We start from the raw sequence: 19089 nt of genomic DNA, 5'->3' as shown, positions 1-19089 counted from the left end.
GTCCCTGAAGATGTCCACATACTAATGCCAAAAGGATTAGTAAATGTACCTGTGTTACCTTATATGACAGTAAGGCCTTTGCAGATTAAGAACTTTGAGATGGGGAGATGATCCTGGATTATCCAGATGGGCTCAGTATAAGCACAAAGGTCCTTATAAAAGGAAGGCAGGATATCAGAGTGAGCAGTAAAAGGTGACAAAGGAAACAAGAGGTTGGAGTGACGCAAGGCACGGGCCATGAACCAAGGAATGCAGGCAGCCTCTAGTAGCTGTAAAAGGCAGGGTGATAGATTCTCCTCTCAGAGCCTCCAGAAGGAACCATCCCACTGATACGTTGACTTTAGCCCAGTGAGACTCACTTTAGACTTCCGACCTCCAAAATGATAATAAATTTATGCCACTAGGTTCGTGGTAATTTGTTACAGCAGCAACAGGAACTAATACCGTTATCTCAGAGCTCTTTCTGAACATGCTAGAGTGGTTCTCTTCCCCAATGTCAGGAAGCACCTGGGTGGGTGTAGGTTGATGAAGCCCACATGGATGAAGCTGACGGGGCTTTGAAGCCTCTTCTGGCCTTGGGGACCCCTCTACAGGGGTGTCAACCGTCAGCTTGGCCCATCCTGTCTCAGTGTGTTCTGGGAAGGGCACCTCCTTTCACAACAGTGGGCAGGGCAGCTGGGAGCCTGGGGAGGGTTGAGGGGGTGACACTGGGGTTCTCTCTCCAGGAGCCTGGGCTGCACTGTGGTGGAGATGCTGACAGAGAAACCACCTTGGGCAGAGTATGAAGCCATGGCCGCCATTTTCAAGATTGCCACCCAGCCCACCAATCCTCAGCTGCCCTCCCACATCTCTGAGCACGGCCGGGACTTCCTGAGGCGCATTTTTGTGGAGGCCCGCCAGAGACCTTCGGCCGAGGAGCTGCTCACACACCAGTTTGCACAGCTCGTGTACTGAGCTCTCAAGGCCACGCTGTTGCTGGCCGCCCCCTGCTGCATGGGCGAGGGGCTGCTGTGGGGCTCAGCAAAATTGCTGCTTCTCCCAGGCAAGGCTGTGGACCATGGAGCTGCAGTCCAGCCAGCGTTGTCTGTGCCCTTCTGCTGCTGGGGCCCAGAGCCAGGTAGGGTGGCTGCAGCCTCACGGACTGGGAGCCCCCAGCCTGCCAGACCTGAAGCTCCAGCATCCTAAGCTCAGCCTGGAGGGGAAGGGGCTAGCAACAGCGTGCGAGGCGCCGTGGGCCCCGTCCTCGGCAGTGTGTCCTGACACCACGGTCAGCACCAGACCCCCGGGAGTCTGGGGGCACAGGATGGACACGAGGGTCTGAATAGTGTTACTTTCATTCAGAGTGTTATTTTGTTTCTCCTCCCCATGTCTGGAGACCACCAGGGCATCTCTGGGCTGGATGAGCCCACCCACGCCTGAGGTAAAGCCCAGCATCCCGCAGCCAATGGAAAGCGGAGGCCTGGGCTGCACTCCCCCTGGAGCCCCAGGCCAGCTTGCCAGTCCCTTTCCTTTACCAAAGATGAATGAAGCAAATGTTATGCTGCCTTATTCAGGGAAGGAGGAGCCTGTCCTGCCTGCCCCCATGACCCTGACCCCCTCCCACCCTCAAGCAGGGGCCTGAGATGTGGAACTGCCCCCACTGAGAGGGAGACCCAGTTTTGTCAATGCAATTGTCTCTGTTTTACAAGTTGGAGTCACTCTTATGCTGTACCCAGTTTCTAAACTGGAGACTTCGTGTGCCCTCTGGGCTCTGAGTACCCCTGCTCTGGGCTTGGGCCTTGGGCCAGATTGGAAAGAGCTGAAGGTCATGGCCTTTGTGCTCCTGGCCTGGCACCTGTTCCCCTCCTGGGGCAGAAAGGACGATGGACAACACAGTGAAGGCATCTGAGCCAGCTGGCTACCCTGAGTGGGCCGTTCAGGGCAGCCAGGGGAGTCGTATCAGGCTGTCTGCGGGTTACGACCTGCTAGGCCAGAGCTCTCTATGATGCCACCAACTGTGTCCCAAACTGCAAAGCTCTGTTCCTCCTTGGCCAGCCTTGCTCATCCCCATGAGGTCTCAGCCTCTTTCCCTTGTTGCTCCTATGGGGGAGGAATGGCAGCAGGGGTCAGGGAGCCAGTATCTCCAAGCAGCTTAGAGTTGGCCTTATTTACCTCAGCCTGGGCGCTGGTCCTTTCTTCCGGCCCCTCCCCTCCAAAAATGTGCCTATTGCTAGAGCTCCTCCCTCTCCAACACCCAGTTTCCTTGGGAGTTGTCATTAAAGGAAAAAAAAAAAAAGCCAGTGCCCAGGGATGGGTGTCTCCAAGGAGCTGGGGATTAGCGCCAGGCAGCTCATTGCCAGCCTTGCCCACTTCCCCACGGGCACCAGAACAAGCCAAAGCCTTCGTTGTATGTTGACGATGCACTTTTATGAATGTAGTTTCTATCGCTGTTTTTAGCCTTTTCACATCATGTAATGTGAGGCCTTGTACTTGTTAATTTATATCTCAGATCATATTTGATGGTTTTTATATATATCAATTCTAGACTGTTACAGGTGATGGACGCCTCAAGAGAGAGAAGAGAAAATGAAAGCAGCTGGTTTTGCAGGAATGTGTGTTGCACGGTGCCAGTTGGGCCTGGGCCCCTGTTTCCATCCTTTTCCCCCAGGGGCCTCTGTCAGGCACCCCCAGGCGGGCGCTCTGAAGACAGTGAGCACGTGCTCCTGCCTCCACCTTGGCTCTTGGCCCAGGGTGGGGACTGGCCCCTTGCCTTGACCAAAGCTGCCGAGCGGCAGCTCGGCCTCTCCACGACCCCGTCCTGATGGCTGTAGCACTCTTCTTGGGCCCACACCCCCGCCCCCAGTCCCTGACCCCCGCCAGGAAACGGCGTGGTGCTGGTGCCGACAAGATGAGACGACTCTGTGTCCCAGGTTCAGGCTCTCACAGAGCCCCACCCCCCCCCGGGGTCTTGCCGCACAGGGAATGTTTTTAAAAATGAATTTGCGAACAAGCCAACAAATCCTACACTCCAAAAAACCACGACCCTGATTTTTTGTGTGCCAAAAACTGTGGACATGCTGGCTCAGCATCCTCAGGACCAAGCTGTTGCTTAATTTTAATTTATTGTTTTTTTATTAAATAATCCAGATGAAAAGTTGTGGGGCCTAGGATGGCCTGGCCCAAAGGATCTGAAGGGCCGTCTCCTAGCAGCCCCAGGCTGGCTGTGGGAAGGGCCTGCCACCACTTGCTCATCAACCCGTGGGGTATGTCAGCCTTGGCCAGCCCGACACGGAGAGGCCAGGGCTGGGGACAGTCCACACTCCACCACCCTCCTGCCCACCCCAGCTCTGTGTCTGTGTCTGAATTGTGGATCGTGCAGAAGAACCTGCAGCCATAGTTATTTTGACTATATCTTGACCGAGGGCTTGCAGTGCAAAGCCAGGCCAGTGTCGTGCATTACTTACAATAAAAGGGATCATTTATACCCAAGGGGTCCTGTGGCAGTGCTTTTGGTTGGGGGGGTGGAGGGAACAGGTGTCTACCTGGGAGAAGCTGGGTATGGCGCCTGGCAACAAGCTTGCCTCCCTTAGCAGATGAGAACTTGAAATGACTCCAAGAGGGGTCCTGGGGTGGTGTGACTTGGCTGGTACCAGTCTGCTAGCTCAGAAGTGGCTCCCTTTCTTCCCCCCATGCCTCGGAGCTCTGCCGAGGGTGGTTCTACCACAGCTGACTCACTGAGGTGGCACTGTCAGCTCACCTGACCCAAGTATCAATGTGGCTCCGTTTCCAGGACCTTTGTGGCATCCACTGGTCTTCCCAGCCCAGGGAAGGACTCACCTGAGTCGTATCCTTGCAGGGCAGGGATCGGGCACCTCCAGGAGCCACCTCTCTGATAGCTCCCCCATGGCTATCTGCTGCTGTTGCTTAGCTCGGAGCAGAGAAGGACCATCCTTGTCCCCATCTGAGGCCTCTGGTGCAGACGTTGGACCTGCCCCAAGTGAGGCTCTCAGCAGCCCTCCTCACGCTCTGAGGACCCAGGCTCGGGGTGCCAACTCTGCTTGCTGTTAGCTCTGCCATTTCCAGGGGCAACATAGCACAGTGGCCCGCCTACCTGCCTTCGGAGTTTGAGGCCCAGCTCCCTGCCCTGTTCTATGGGCATGAGGTCACTTAGGAACTTAAGGACGTATATGGGGTGGAGGTAGCAAATCCCCCAGGAGTCTGCCCTCTTGTTCCACCAAGTCACATAGTCCACAGGCAGTTGGGGGAAATCAGGATGGTTGGGTCTGGGGCAGGACAAGCCAGACATCCTGCCTGTATTCTGTTGGGGTGGGGGTGGGAGCAGGGGAGGATCTTAGGTCCTCCAAGCTTGCCTTGTTTGTTGTAAACTGTTGTCCCCTCAGAAGAGCAGACGAGCTGTTTCTCCTTAGACTGCTTGGGATGGTGACCACGGCTGTCCCATTCCCTGGAGCTTGAAAAAGCAGGAGGAAGAGGACAGATGGGGAAAGGGCACAGAGACTAGGAGACCTTTGATACAAATTGCTGGATCCGCTGGTTCCCACCATTCCAGGGCAAAGGGGGCTCAGACGACTCAGCAAAAGGATTCTGTCGTGTACCCCAACATACTGAAGTGCAGCGAGGCGCAGCACCATTACCCACTGACGGCCTGACCTTAAGCAACACAGACTGAGGGGCAAAGTGGAGTCCAGTCATCAGACACTCTGGGTTTGACAGTATGAAGACCTGGCTGGGAAGCGCACCCCCTTTTCTCAGGCTGCCCAGTGTTCATTCCCCTGACACCCATCACCATCAGCCCCCCCACCACCAATCAAGGCCAGGGGTGCTTTGGGCTGACCCTGTCCCCCTTCACTTCTGTGTGGTGACTCTGTATCCTTCCTGCCACAAAACCCCCATCAGGCCACATAATACACAGTCAGGATCTGTTGAAACGTGTTTAAAACAGGGTTGATTACAACAGTCAAAACCGGCAGAAATGGGAGAAGAGGGGAACGTGACCCTGCCAGCTCCCCACCAGTCTCTGTGGCTCTCAGCCTGGCCGGTGCTTTAGCTTCTGCTGCTTCCGTGGTGTGGGATGGTCCCAAGCCCTAATGGGCATGCCCTGCCTCGCCTGGGGGGGGGGGGTGAGGAGGGCGGGGCTCTTCCACTTTCCCTCCCCTCCCCCACTGGGTCCTGGTGGGCATTTGGAGAGACCCAGCAGGGGGCATCCTGGCTCACCTTCCTGCAGTCTCCATGGCTCAGGACCAGGCTAAGGGCAGAGGTAGATGGGGAGATGTGGGGGCCACACAGGGCCCTGGGTGGCAGTGAGGGAGCTTGGGACCCTGAGGGGGGCATGCTGACTCCTTGCTGGAGAAAAGGCACCTAGATAGGGAAGCTGGGTTGGGGGGCCTTCCCAGGGGGCCGTGGGGTAAGGTGGGGTAGGCTGGAAGCAGCAGGAAGCGGGCTGGTGAGCAAAGCCCAGTCCTGGTTCCCTAACCCCCCCCACCCACTGAGGGAGAAGGAAGGAATCCCGAAGCAGAGCCCTGCCCCCAAGACCCTCTGCCCGAGCAAGACAGCCTCATCCCCTTCCCACCCTGACCCCGCCGGGGCCCGGTCCAACCTCTCTCCCACCCTGCCCGCTGCCTGCTCCAGGCCCTCGACGGAAGGAGGAGGGAGTGGATGGTGAGAGGGGCCTCAGGCTGTCTTGGTGCCGGGGTCCACCTCCTTGTGGGCCCAGAGCTCCTTGTGCTGCTTCCGGCCGAAGCCTTCGTCGTAGTTGCCTTTGCTCTTAAACAGCTGCTGAAAGTGGGGTTTGCAGTAAAATTCTCCGTGCAGCGCCGCGTAGCTGCCCAGGCTGTAGAAGCAGAACAGCTGCGCTCAGGTCGGGTCGGGTCGGGTCGGGTCAGGTCAGGAAGGCCAGGGCGGGGGTAGGGCAAGGGCGCACCTGAGCTTGGTGTGGCAGTGCTTGCAGCAGAAGCAAGAGTTGTGGAAAATGAGCTTGTCGGCCACCAGCCGCTCCATGGGGTACACGGTCTTCTGGCAGGCAGTGCAGGTCTCCTTCACCTGGGCGCGAAGGCTGAAGGACTGTTTCGGGAGAGACCCCATCAGGGGCCTGACCAGCGACCAGCCCGCCCTCCCGCACACCCCAGCCTCAGGGCCCTACCTTGGAGCGCTGAACCGCGCTGCTGCCACTGCCACCTTTGGCTTCCTGAGGGAGAGGGCAGGCGGGGCAGGGTCAGCTGAGGAGGGCCCCAGACCATCACCAGCCCAGATCCCAGGGACAGTCAGGAGGAGGGAAAGGGAGACAGGCAAACACGCCGCTCAGCACGCCTTCACCCTCAGGCCAGACACCTGCGGGAATGGAGTGCCCTCCCACCCGGCCGAGCACCTACGTGGGAGGGGGTGGCCTGGGTGGCTCCTGCAGTCTGGAACATGGCTCACTGGCGGCGATGGAGGCCCCGTGTGGAGCCGCGGCACCCGCTGGGTTCTGCAAGGGGAAGTCGGTTGAAAGGGCCCCACAAGCCCTTCCCCAGCCCGCAGGGTGGGGGTGGGGTGTTTACAGGCAAGGGGCTGGGGGGCCGCGGTTGGGGCTTTCCCTAAGTCATTTCCTGTTGCTCTGGGTCTTGCCACTTCCGCCCCTCACCCACCTCCCCCTTGGCCCGCTCGTCCCCCACGCGGCTCCGCAGGGGGCAGGGGTCCCTGAGTGGAACCATGTGTCGGGGAAAGAACAGTTAGCTGGCAGCGACTGGGGGAGGGGCTCCGCGCAGCGGCCTGAGCGCTTCGCAGACCAGGACCCCGCCTGGTGCGAGGGGAGGTCAGGAGAGGGCGGGTCCTGGGGGGGGCGGGGGGGAGGCGCGGCCAGAATCCGCTGCCCCGGCCTGACCCCGGCCCGACCCTCCCCAGCTCGGGGCCGAGGCGCGGGGGCCCGGGCGCTCCTCGCTCGGCCGACCCAGCCCCTGGACAGCGCTCGCGGGCCGAGCCGCCGCCCGCGCGCCCCGCTCCTCCGTCCCGATCCCGCGTACCGGAACCCAGACCCGGGACTCCCGCGGGTCCAGCCGAGGAGACCTCGGCCCCGCCTCTGTCTGGAGGCCGGACCCGGAGGGCGGACGCTGGCCTCGGGGCCACGGGCGAGCGCGACGGGTTGAGGCGCTCGGCGTCGGGACCCCGTGGGCGGCGGCCCTCGCGCCCACAGCCCCGACCTGGGCCGCCCGGATTACGAGCGTGATGCCAGCCCCTCCCCTGGCCCGCCCGCGGGTCTCACCGGGCCCCGGCCTGGGCCGCGGGGCGGGGGTCGGTCTCCGGGGAACGCCTCGGGTGCGAGGAGTGCGCGGGCACGAGCTGCCGCCGCTGCCAGTGGTCCCCGAGCGGCCGCGGCCGCCGCCGCCTTATTACGGCGCCGCCCCCGCCGGCCCCCGCCCCGCGCCCGCCCATTGGCTCCGCAGCGCCCGGAGCCGCCTCCGGGGCCCCGGCGCCGCCGCCGACCCCCTTTCTGCGCTTTGTCTTCCCCTTGCTCGGCGTCCCCCGCCTTTGTCTGCCCCCAGCGCCGACCCCGCTCTCCCAGCGCTCCGCACCGCCCCTCGGCCTTGGCGCCCACCATCCTCGCGAAACCGGCCGCCCCGTCGGCCCGCTCCGGACAGAGGCAGGGACCGGAGCTGGAGGACCCGCGCCGCAGGCCTCGGGCCAGGGGCGAGTCCAGGTGGAGCTGACTGGGGTCGCGGGACAAATGGCGCTCCCGACGAGGCCCTCGCGGCGGAAAAGGATAACCCGGCGCGCCTGGGCCTTTCGCTGCCTCCATTTCCCCGCTCCGTGGGCCCTGCGGCACGAAGGACCCGCGGGGGCCGCCCCGGAGGCCCGCCCAGCGTCCCCGTGCGGCTCCCACGCCCCCTCGGGCGCCTCGTCCTCCCGCCGCCAGGGGCGCCTCGCGCGCCCATATGGCCGCCGAGGAAGATGGCAGGGGCGGCCGGGCACGCGGTCTGGCCACGCGAGGCTGCGAGGCCCGGCCCGCGCCGCAGAAGGGCCCCGGGGTCTCCGTGTTCGGTCAGCTTCGGCCACCAGCCCTCAGCGCCTTCTCTTGGCGCCCCGGAGAGAGGGAAACTGGGAGCCTGCGGCTGTGGTGCCCAGAGGCTGCCGTCCTAAAGCGCTTCTGTGGAGGGACTTTGTGGGCTTCGTCACCCCCCAACTCCCAGCCCCTGCCGGCACCCCCTTCAGGGAAAGAGATCTCCATCCTTGAAACAAGCAATCCTGGGTTCAACCAAACCTCATTTGACACAGGGAGCGAGGCCTGAAGATTTAAAGTGACTCGTTCAAGTAACAAAGCTGGAGCGGCAGGGCTGGCGTGAAAGGCCAGGCCTCCTGACTGCCCCCCTCCCCCCCCCCCCGCCCCCCAGGCCGAGCCGGCTGCCTGGGCTCCTCCGGCACACGGCACTAAGGGTCCCAGGGAGCATCACTCACTTGTGGGGTAGAGCCTCAGCTCTGCGGGGAGCACAGGGAAGCCACCTCCCGGTCGCAGCTGGAAGCTGTTTCACGAAGCATAGCCCTAAGCATAGCTGCCGTGCGATGGCAAGAGTAGAACTAGTGGCTAAACAGCGAGGCCCACAGCCTTGTCAGGAACAGAACAGCTCATCGTGCTCACCTGGCAGGACAGTGAGCGGGGCAGCAGGCATCCCCAGCCCCCGGGTGTTCCCTTGGCTCGCTCAGGGCACCCAGGCTGTGCTTCACTCTTCCCCTCAGCCTCCCTCCCTCTCTGGAGGAAGTTTTACGTTTGGGTTGAGCTGCAGCCCCCCGAACTCCCTGGATGGGGTGTGTGAGAACTTCTAAAACTGTTAACAGGCATCTTTACCAGCCAAGCTTCCACACCTGTCGTCAGATGCTCAAAGGGGGCTATGGTGATGCAAGAAACCTGAAGCTCTCTGAGGTGCAAGGAGCAGCGCTTGGCTGGTGCCTCAGGCCCCCCTGCCGTGCCCAGGATGACCCGCAGCTGAACTGCGGCGGCCCCCACAGAATCAGCCCTTGGGGCGCCGACAGCAAGGTGGAGCAAGCAGATCAGAGGGAAAAAAAACAAGCTGCCGAGGGTGTTAAGAAAAGGGAACTTGAGGTTTAAAAAAAAAAAAAACGAGCTGGCAAGAGGGCTGGAAATAAATGTGACCTGGCCTTCTCACTCCCTCCGTTTCAGGTTTCCCCACGCCCTCCCGGCTGGTGCGAGTCACTTCCCCTCAACCCCTGTAACTGCCCAGGGGAAGAGGTTTTCTATTTTTCTTTTTAAAACTGATGTTACAATTTCTGAGGAAAGGGAAAGTGAGGGCATTTGACGGGTTAAAGCAGCTACAGGAAAGAGGGAGGGTCACTTCCTTGATCTGACATTTGAAGTACCCAGGCTAGAGAGGGGCACCCACCTGGGGAGACTGGTGGGGGAAGGGGCCCGGCTGGGGGGCGCGTGCAGGCTGGGACGCACACGCAGGAGCCCGAGGTGAGAATCACCCCCTGGCCTGGACTCCCTGGCTGCCAGCCAGGACGACAGGAAGGGCGGAGGCCGGGTCTTAGGTTACCTGCTCTTTGAGTATGAGTCCCAACGGTGAGGAGACGCTGAGTCCTGTTCCAAAACAACCCCGTCCACCGCCTTTCCTGACAAAAGTGAGCCTCTTCTGCCTGGGCTCCAGTGGCCCAGAAGTGGTCCTGCAGAGAGGCCGGTCACCAGTGCTCAGACCTTTCCAGCCCCAAAGCAGTTTGATGGCCACAGGCTAAAATTAATCGTCTCAACGTTAGATAGTTAAGAGACAAATCCATTATGGGTTTTAAAAGAAACGTGTGCTGTGAGGCTGTCTAGCTAACGAAGGAAGTCACCGCTGTGCTTCCACAAGCACTTGTGGGACCACTCTCAGATGGCAGAACCGGGGGTGGAATGACTCACGTCCGAGCCTGCATGGCCAACACACAACAATGTCACTCTCCAGTGGATTCTCTGGAACTTTTAATTTGTTCTGGCGATGAAACCAACACTGCATAAGGACCCAGGCCCTCAGGTTAGGCAAAAATTATGGCCCTTGGAGGAAGCACCAAGGCGGCCAGCAGGAGTCGGTGAGATGGACCCTTCGTGGGAAAGGAATGAGCTACAAAGATGAACCAAGGGAAGGTTTCAGGTGTCAGGGCCCAAGCAAAAAGGGGGAGGAGGATGGACTGCCCTAGCCTTCAGCTAGTGCTTATAAAGAAACAATACCCTTGCCTTCAGTTATCAGGGAGAGGTCCGAGGGGAGGGGAGTCTTATTGCTTGCCCCTCTGGACCTATAGGATCTGAGAGCAGGGGAGAAGGACACAACTAGGCTGGTAGGAGAGCCAGAGTGGGAAGAAGTCGCACAGTTCCCTGGGTGGGTGAGTCAAACCCTGGCCTTGGACTTCAGCCGCCACAGCCAGAAGAGCATCTATTCCTTCTGAAGAGGTCAGGTCACCTGAGCTCACAGGACTGGGAACGTCAGCTTTCCAGCCCCTCCCAATCCCTGGTTGTTGGGATTCCCTCGTGTCTCAAAAGCCTTTGGAGCAGTAAAAAAAAAAAAAAAGTTTCCTTCCAGGAATTTCTTTCCCAGTCAGTAAGCAGCCAACACTCCTGGCAGAAATGTCCTTTCTGCTCAATCTGCCCCCAGGAGGGTGGGAGTGCAGCCAGCCCTCAGGAAGGGTCCCGGAGGCTCACGCAGCCTGGGATGGAGAATGTGCACCTTCTTCAGAGGCTCAGAACTCCCAGTCGTCCACCTCCAGCTCTTCCAGGTTTGTTACCAGGCCAAAGATTGCACTGTGATCCTGAGACTGGCTGCCTTCAAAACTGGTGATGGGGGTGACAGGACGAAGTAACTCCGGCAGAGCCTCTGAGGCACGTCGCTTGATCTGGGGGAGGAGAGAGAGTTGGGTGTGGATGCTGTTGCTTTGAGTCTCAGGACATCATGGGGCAAGGGACCACGGCCCAGGGACAGATGGGCTGTTGGAGCCACGAGTCTCTGGGAGGAAGGAGCAGCGCCTTTAAGGGGCTTTGGAAACATGGTCATTTCTCTGATTTGAACGGAGGAGGAGAGAATATCTAAAGACCCCAAAGCTAAGGGGACTGAGGGTGGTTGGAACCACAGGCAAGAAAAAGAACCAGGGAGCCTTGGGAAAGTGCTACTGTACCTGCTTGAAGAAAGAATGGTTCAGGAGGGTGCTAGCACTTGGTCTGTAGAGGAAGGGGAGGAGAGACCAGCATCAGCCCTGTGCCCGGATTTCCCCAGTCCTGCTGCTTCTACCTTACCCTCAAGTGCCCCCTCTCCTTCCCTCAGCTCACCAAGAAACAACAGCCAGAGCTACCCAGGCTGGCTTCCTAGCAAACCCCTCCTGCCGAGGGGGCTCTGGACTCGTCCCAGGAACCCAGACTTTTACAGGACAGAGGCATCCTCTCAAACCCGGCCTTGCACTCCAGAGCCCCCTGGGCTCCCCACAAAGCCCACTCCCAGCCCAGCAGACATACCTTACATCCGGGTTGCGCTGAAGGCACTGCTCCACAAAGTGGTGGAAGTGGGGTGAGAAGGTGCGGTGATAGGGGTGGGACGGCGTGTCGCCATTGGAGGTCCTGGGGGGGCTGGGGGCCAGGCTCTCACTCAGGCCAGAGTTGGCCGCTGAGCGCGAGGTGCTCATGGTCAGCTCCTCGGCAGGGATGGTGCTGGTGTCCAGCAGGCAGGGTACGGTGCCGTTCAGCTTTTCCAGCAGCATCTGGGGAGGACAGAGCCAGGGGCTAGGCTGGAGGGGGCCCCTGGAAGGCCTATAGAGTTTCTTCACAAGTATACTTTCCCCAACACATGAGTGATTCGGGAGAAGTAAAGAAAGAAGTGGAAAAAGTCTGACTTTTCCAAAGGACTGGCAGCCACACCCTAGCAAGGCCAAACTGACGAGGAGGACTGCAAAGGAGTACCCGCCTCCGCCGTGGTTGGAAGGCAGGGGCTTGCAGTCTCTCCCCCTTCGTAAGGCATCAGATCCTTCCAACTGTAGAGCCCTCACCCTAGGGTCAAGGTGGCAGCCAGGTCCTTTCTTTAAAGCCCAGCCCCAGTGTGCCACGCCCAGGTGGGTCCGATGGGGTTCATTCTGGCCGACTGTCACTGCAGCGGGCTGCACAGGAGCAGTGCACCCAGGGGCGGGCTAGGCAGCTGTTCCGAAGTCCTCAGACTCCACACATGTAAAAGCAGCCCACCTTGGGGACTGCTGTCCTCATGGACCTCGTGAGCTGTTCAAGGCAGAAACCTGGAAATCCTTCTAGAGCTGTGCTGTCCAATATGGGAGCCACCAGCCACATGTAGCCATATATATATATATATATAGAGAGAGAGAGAGAGAGAGAGAGAGACAGAGAGAGAGACAGAGACAGACAGAGACAGACAGAGAGAGAGATTTTTGTTGGTTGCTCTTGGCCATGCCACTTGGCTTGCAGGATCTCAGTTCCCTGACCAGGGCTTGAACCTGGGCCCCAGCAGTGAAAGCACTGAGTCCTAACCACTGCACTGCCAGGGAACTCCCATAGCTATTTATCTTTATTTAAATTCAGCTTAAAATCCAGTCCTCAATCTCGCGGGCCACAGTGCTCCACAGCCACAGGTGACTAGTGGAGGCCACGCTGGACAGCCCAGGTACAGAACATTCCATCACCTCAGGAGGTTCTCCTGGGCACTGCTGTTTCTGCATCCCTACCTTGTTTACCTAAAAATGGCCTTTTAAGTCCTTCCTGAGCACCCGTTTCTGTCTTACTTAGACTTCCTAGACTCCTTACCTAGATAGATTTCCATACCCTCCTAACTAGTCTGCCAGAGCTAATCCATCTGCGAGAGTCATCTTTATAAAATATGTATCTGATGCTATCACTCCTTCAGCAATTCTCCACATGCTTTGGGACAGAAACCGAACACCCTGGCGTGGCACACAAGCAAAGTCCTTCGTGATCTGCCCTTGCTTCCTTCTCCAACCACGTCACCTAGCAGCCCCCCAGAAGCACCCGTACTTCAGCCATTTACAACTACCTGCTCTTCCCAGATCCTGTTTTTTTTTTTTTTTTTGCGGTACGCGGGCCTCTCACTGTTGTGGCCTCTCCCGTTGCAAAACACAGGCTCCGGACGCGCAGGCTCAGCGGCCATGGCTCACGGGCCCAGCCGCTCTGCGGCATGTGGGATCTTCCCGGACCGGGGCACGAACCCGTGTCCCCTGCATCGGCAGGCGGACTCTCAACCATTGCGCCACCAGGGAAACCCCGGTCCTGTTCTTTCTTGACTCTGGGTCTTTGCACATGCTGCTCCCTCTGCCGAAAAGAGTTTCCTTCCAGTTTCCATTCTTCACACAGTTAATTCCTATTTGCCTTCAAGTCTCAAGGGTCACCTCCTCCCAGAAGCCTTCCCAGACCCCCTCCTCTAGAGCTGCCCTGTGGCCGTTCTCTAGCTCCTCCTCTCCCCACAGGGCAAGCAGTCTGTGGGTTCTGGGAGAGGCTGACTCAGAGCCTACACGCCCGCCCCCACCCCCTCTCAGGTCTAGATCATGCTCCAGGTACTTGGGACCCAGGTAATCCTTGCCCAAATGACCCAAGTCCACTTCCTGGACTTGATAAGACCTGGATAACCCTCTTCCCTGGGTCTGTCTCCAAGGGTAGACGATGCCACTGGCTGCGTGTATGCCTAGAAGCCAAGGGCGGTGGTTAAAAGGGGCATGAACAGAAGTAGAACGTGCAGGCTGGAGGTTGCAAAGGTACTGACTGGAACGTGGTAGCACAGAACCTGAGAAGTCTAAGAATTCTAAATTAGAAACTGGTCCTCCAGGTATATGGATCAAGGTAAGAATATAGAACATATTTTATACATCTATAAAACTTTGTTAGCTTAATTTATATGTTTTAAATAGACACCTGGTGTGTGGGCTCCAGGCCTGAAATTGTGAGCCCACACCCGCGCCCCCCACCCCCGGGCTCCATTACCACCACAGTTACCACTGACAGAAGTAAACAGTTACACAACTATCTCCCCACTGGTGGGGCTCTTGAAGGAAAGAACTGGGTCTTTCATCTTAGTATCCCAGGCTGGTGTCCTGCGTGTGGCGGTTCCTCAGCAAGTGTTTGTGGAAGGCAGACAGGCAGGAAGGCAGAAGGAAGCCCCTGGGCTGCAGGCTCACCTGGGTGGCAGGCATATCCTTAAAGGGGACGTGGCCATTGGCTAGTTCACAGGCCGTGATTCCCACACTGTAGATGTCAGACTTGGCATCGTAACCCTGAAGATTCTAAATCAGGAGAAAAGAGCCACAGGTCACTCCACACTGTAGCCTTGGCCATTGTTCTTAGAGAAAGAAGCGAGTGGAGCAAAAACCGGGGAGAGGAAAAGAAGGCCTGTCCCCAAATCGGGACCGGCTGCGGAGACTTTCCTCGCCTGTACTACTGAGGGGTCACTGCTGTTTTAGAAGGGACGAATGCCTTGCTGATGCTCTGTGGCAGCAGGAGGACGTGCTCCTGCTTAGGACAGGGATGTAGAGAGCGCCAAACATCTCCCAAACGCTCTTCTTCCCAGGAAATGGCAGCATCTTTGAAGGGAGCCTCAGGCGCAGTTTGGGACCCTCCCCAGGTGGGGGGGGGGGACGAGATCAGCGGCCAAGGGCGTGGAACAGCCGCGCGAGAAGCGTCCCAGTTCCACCTGCCACCAGGGAAGCCCTCCCTCTGGGAACCCCCATCCCCGGAAATTCCTGAAGGCCTCCTTGGGGAATCACGAGCTGGTGGGGAATGGGGGCCCCTTGAGACCCAGTTCACAGACCTGCTGGAGGACCTCTGGGCTGAGCCACGGCAGAACCTTGATACTGTACTTGGGGAAGTCGTGGACCACACGCTGCCGCTGCCCATGGCTGATCATGCTGAGGTTGCTGCGTAAGCCAGACAGGTAGACCTTCCCATCCGCTGAGATCAGAACATGGCTGGCCTTGACGCTCCTGGGGGGCGGGGAGGGGGTCATGGGGCAGCAGGAGCCCCTCACACCACAAGCCTTTGTCTTCACACACTAGACCCAGTCAGCCCTCTCCCCTGGCAGGTGTGTGTGTGTACTATACGCATATACATCACATATATATACACGAACATGCATTTTTATGAAAATTTTCAAATATACACAGAAAGAAAAAATAGCATGACCCCATTTACATATCACCAGACTTTAAAACTTATTTATGTTTTGTTAAAGTTCTCTTTTATGCTTACAGACCATTGCTTCCTCTACCATCTACTGCCTTTAATCTGTACGTTCTGTTTGTAGGTATTCTCGAAAGTGTATTGTTTTCTCTCACGTGTTTTCTATTGACCTAATGGTACTGTGCTATGCAGCCCATTCTTCAGTGTAATGTTTCCAAGACCCATCTGTGCTGCCAACTGTATACACCTAATTGTTGCTTCTAAATGCCACCTGCACTCTGGGGTGGGGTCTAACACTTACTAATCCATTCTTCCAGGAAGGACACTCGTGCTGCCTCTCATCACCACAAATATGAACAAAGATGTCCACATACATGTCCCCTGATGGGCCTGTGGGAGGGTTTCTTTGGGGTATGCACCCAGAGGCAGCACTGATGGTCCTGGTTCTAAGTGACTCCGACTGGCTGTGTTGGGCCACCTTCCACTATCCGGACGGGAGACCCACCTCTTCACTGCACTGGTCCTCACCCAGCCTCTGAATTACAGCCAGTCCCACGGTATAAGGTGACATCCTCCTGTTTTAACTTGATTTTCTGATTCTTGCTAGACTTGAGTGTCTGTTCATATGACCATTAGTCTTTCAGGTTTTCTTTTATAAACTCCACATCCTTTGCTCATCTTTCTGTTGCTCTGCTATCCTTTTCTTATTGATTCACAAAATTTCCTTGTTACTAATCTCCTGTGTGTTTTAGACAAAACTAACACCTTCCATGCTGTAACTCCTTTCTTAACTTTGTTCCTGGTGTCCTGTATTGGAGAGGAAGTTTTAATCTTGATATTATCAATTCCATCCATTTTTTGCCTTGTTTTGTGCATGTAAAACATTTAGAAGTTATGCCTCAGGTCACGAAAATATTTCCTGGCGTTTCCTTCTATCTAAGTCTATCGTTTCCATGTAGGCCTTTAATCTACCTGAAGTGCTCCTTTGTATGTGGAGTTAGGTAGGGGTCCTAGTTTTATTATCTCCCCTACCACGAGCCGCTTTTCTGGACACCATCTACAGAGCAGTCTGTCTTCTCCCGAGCCTCCCAGCATAGGGCTGACTCCAGGGCACACCCCAGTATGGGTGCTCCAAGGAAGGAGAAGGTGGGGTGCAGAGGCCCACGTCCGGTGTTCCCCTCATACTCGGGACCAAGCTGCTCGGTAAAGAGAAAGTCAGTAGCTTTAGCGCTGACAGGGTAAATGCTCTGCCCTCCCAGCAGAGGCAAGGGCAGGATTCGACCCTTGCTTTAAACTCTGGCTTCACTAGCTTCAGTCAACCTTTACTCGAGGGCTCGTGGGCCCAGATACCACTCTTATAAAGGGTTAACAGGCCCAAGAAAGCACCTGTGCACGTATCCCATGTGGTGGATGTAGTCCAGGGCCTTGAGCGCCCCCTGCAGTATGTAAGCAATCGTCAGCTCATTCATGCCGTCCGTGAAGTGTGTGCAGATGAGGTCCTTTGCAGAGCCTGAGGAAGAGGATCGTGGGGACGGAGCACAGGGTGACAGCACGTGAGCAAGCTGACAGCAGAGTTCTTAGAACCCATCCCTGCCAGGACCCCTTTCCCACTCACCGTATGCCATGAATGATGTGACAACCCACAGCTCATTGTCTGCGATAAAGGTGGCTCGATATGGCAGGATATTGGGATGGCTGAAGAGCTTAGAGACATGGAGCTCCCCCTGAAAGCAATGGTGAGCTGCAGTCAGAACCAAGGGGTCCCAAGGAGGACGCTCAACATGAAGGTGGCAGCACGAATAATACGGGGACCTAGGCCTCCCTGCGTGCCCTGCTCAGAATCCTGGGAGCAGCCCGAGCAGGTGCCACCAGTATGAAAGGAACCAGGCTCTGCCATCTCAGCAGGGAAGCCAGCCCTCCTTCGCCAGCTTCTGCCTAACTTGGGCTCTGCCAGCCAATCCTAAAGCACCTCGAGAAACCATTCCCTGCCAACAGGGAAACTGCTAACACCACAGCAGAGGGTCACAGTGCACCACCTCGGAGGCCATGAAAACAAACCGCCTACTGCAGACTTAGGAAGTTATAAGCTTAGCTCAACTTCAAGGGCCCAGGCACAGAACTCCTCTTTAAGATAAGAAAACAAGGACTTCCCTGGTGGTGCAGTGGTTAAGAATCTGCCTGCCAATGCAGGGGACACTGCTTTGATCCTTGGTCTGGGAAGACCCCACACGCCGTGGAGCAACTAAGCCCATGCGCCACAACTACTGAGCCTGCGCTCTAGAGCCCGCGAACCACAACGACTGAAGCCCGCGCGCCTAGAGCCCGTGCTCCTCAACAAGACAAGAAACCACAATGAGGAGCCCGCGCACCGCAACGAAGAGTAGCCCCACTCGCTGCAACTAGAGAAAGCCAGCACGCAGCAACAAAGACCCAAAAAATTTTAAAATTAAAAAAAAAAGATAAAACAAATAAGTGTTTTCCTATTATAAAGGAAAATGTTGTTAGCAATAGAAACACGGAAAGAAAGCATTAAAGAACAAACAACAACTAACCATTAGAATAGATTTCTCCAGCGACCTCAGGCTGAGAGCTCCCTTCCTCAGAAGCAGCTATGAAAAGCGTAAGACCGATGGAATTTTAAAATAAATTTGGACAAAAGATGTGAAAAAAAATTTGGACAAAAGAACTACAGCATCTCCAGGGTCCTGGCCTCTGGGAAATGAGCCAAGGTCAAATAGGCAGCAACACCTTCTACCTGTCCACGGCTGTACGGAATAAAGACAAGAATCACAAAGCTCAAATGTGCTCTAGAACAAACTCAGATAAGTTTTTTCCCAAATAACTGAGCTGGGACTGACATTCTGTTCCATCCTCAGACCCCAAAACTACTCTGAACACATGAACTGGTACTGGAGCACTGTCAGATAAGCGTGAGTTCAGAAAAACATTGTAATTGAAGGAGGGGGAGGGGCTGCAGCCAACTGTACTGAAAATACACTGAGCCGGGCCCTAAATCTAGGGAGTTCCCAGGGCAAGCCTTTATCCCCAGGCACTTACTAGACCTGCAGTGTCTCCCAGTTTAACAAGAGGGCAGCTACTTGCTTCTCCAGAAGAAAGGAGCCTCAGGCAAACAGGACACTAAGAGCCGGAAGACGGTCGCCCGTGGCCAGGCGAGCTGCCCCGCACCTGGAAAGACACTGTCTGGGTGTGAAGCCTGCCTCTGCCACTTACTAGTGCGAGCGACCAGGGGCGAGTTACTTAGCCTCTCTGAATAATAAATACGTGAATAAATGAGTCACAGGAGGATCTGGTGAAGAGGAGGGGAATATAAATTGGGCTGAGCAGTGTTATAGAACCCTTAATGCCAAATGCCCAAGATTCTTCACCAAGAGCTTCCGTAACTTCTTGGCTTGGTCTACCTTCGTTTCCCGCCAGCTGCTTCAGAAGACAGATGTAAAGATGCCTTGTGGTTACTGCTGGAACTAAGAGCCCTCCCTCCAAGTGTCACATTCACGTTCGATTACCTGCAAGAACGTCACCATCTCATTGGAACAAGCTTCTAGGTTAATCCTTCGTACTGTCACATACTCTCCCGCTGGTTTGTACCTTGCTAGGTTCACTGTCATCAGGTCCTCAAATCCTTTGCCTAAAAGAAAAGGGAAATGCCATAAACAGGGACGAGAGCAACACAGGTTTTCATCTTCCTTAAAGAGACTTGATTTTAAAAGAAAATTGAAGTTAAAACTTTCGTTTCTGTTATTTCTTGATTTTTCTTCCATCAGTTCCTTCTCAGCCAACTATTCTAACTGACTATGGCCCAGGACACCAGAAGTGTACAGCCCAAAAGGAAAAATTGAAAAGAGCTTCTCTCCTGGAAACATGATCTCTTCCCCTACACTTGGAAGAAGAAAACCATAGAAGAACCACAAAAGCCAGTTTTGTCTCCACGAATCCTGCCAACT

General features: G+C 56.5%; 3 protein-coding genes across 12 annotated transcripts in view; 1 reads left to right on the top strand and 2 right to left on the bottom strand.

Annotated features, from left to right (window-relative positions):
- MAP3K3 (mitogen-activated protein kinase kinase kinase 3) overlaps window positions 1-3463 on the top strand; it is a 62349-nt gene extending 58886 nt beyond the window's left edge. For both annotated transcript variants that reach the window (XM_030843425.3, XM_030843422.3), the window contains one exon: window positions 726-3463. In XM_030843425.3, the coding sequence (XP_030699285.1) occupies window positions 726-954 (229 nt within the window). In that variant the 3' untranslated portion in view covers window positions 955-3463. The remainder of the gene's footprint in view (window positions 1-725) is intronic.
- LIMD2 (LIM domain containing 2) lies at window positions 3068-7358 on the bottom strand. The gene is made up of 5 exons (XM_030843442.3): window positions 7235-7358; window positions 6366-6460; window positions 6137-6181; window positions 5918-6057; window positions 3068-5827 (listed from the first exon to the last, which is right to left on the bottom strand). Exons 2-5 carry the CDS (start codon window positions 6405-6407, stop codon window positions 5668-5670), a joined length of 387 nt encoding a protein of 128 aa, XP_030699302.1. The 5' UTR covers window positions 6408-6460; window positions 7235-7358; the 3' UTR covers window positions 3068-5667.
- Window positions 7359-9923: 2565 nt separating this feature from the next.
- STRADA (STE20 related adaptor alpha) overlaps window positions 9924-19089 on the bottom strand; it is a 29667-nt gene continuing 20501 nt past the window's right edge. For all 9 annotated transcript variants that reach the window (XM_030843427.2, XM_030843431.2, XM_030843429.2 and 6 more), the window contains 8 exons: window positions 18652-18773; window positions 16743-16851; window positions 16514-16637; window positions 14760-14931; window positions 14131-14235; window positions 11459-11700; window positions 11125-11167; window positions 9924-10845 (listed from right to left, as the gene is read on the bottom strand). In XM_030843427.2, coding sequence (XP_030699287.1) covers window positions 10693-10845; window positions 11125-11167; window positions 11459-11700; window positions 14131-14235; window positions 14760-14931; window positions 16514-16637; window positions 16743-16851; window positions 18652-18773 — 1070 coding nt within the window. In that variant the 3' untranslated portion in view covers window positions 9924-10692. The remainder of the gene's footprint in view (window positions 10846-11124; window positions 11168-11458; window positions 11701-14130; window positions 14236-14759; window positions 14932-16513; window positions 16638-16742; window positions 16852-18651; window positions 18774-19089) is intronic.

This window comes from Globicephala melas, chromosome 20 (genome assembly GCF_963455315.2).
Source record: "Globicephala melas chromosome 20, mGloMel1.2, whole genome shotgun sequence".
NCBI classification, from domain to species: Eukaryota; Metazoa; Chordata; class Mammalia; order Artiodactyla; family Delphinidae; genus Globicephala; species Globicephala melas.
The sequence above is the reverse complement of the archived record's forward strand: the minus strand, read 5'-3'. Positions and strand labels throughout refer to the sequence as shown.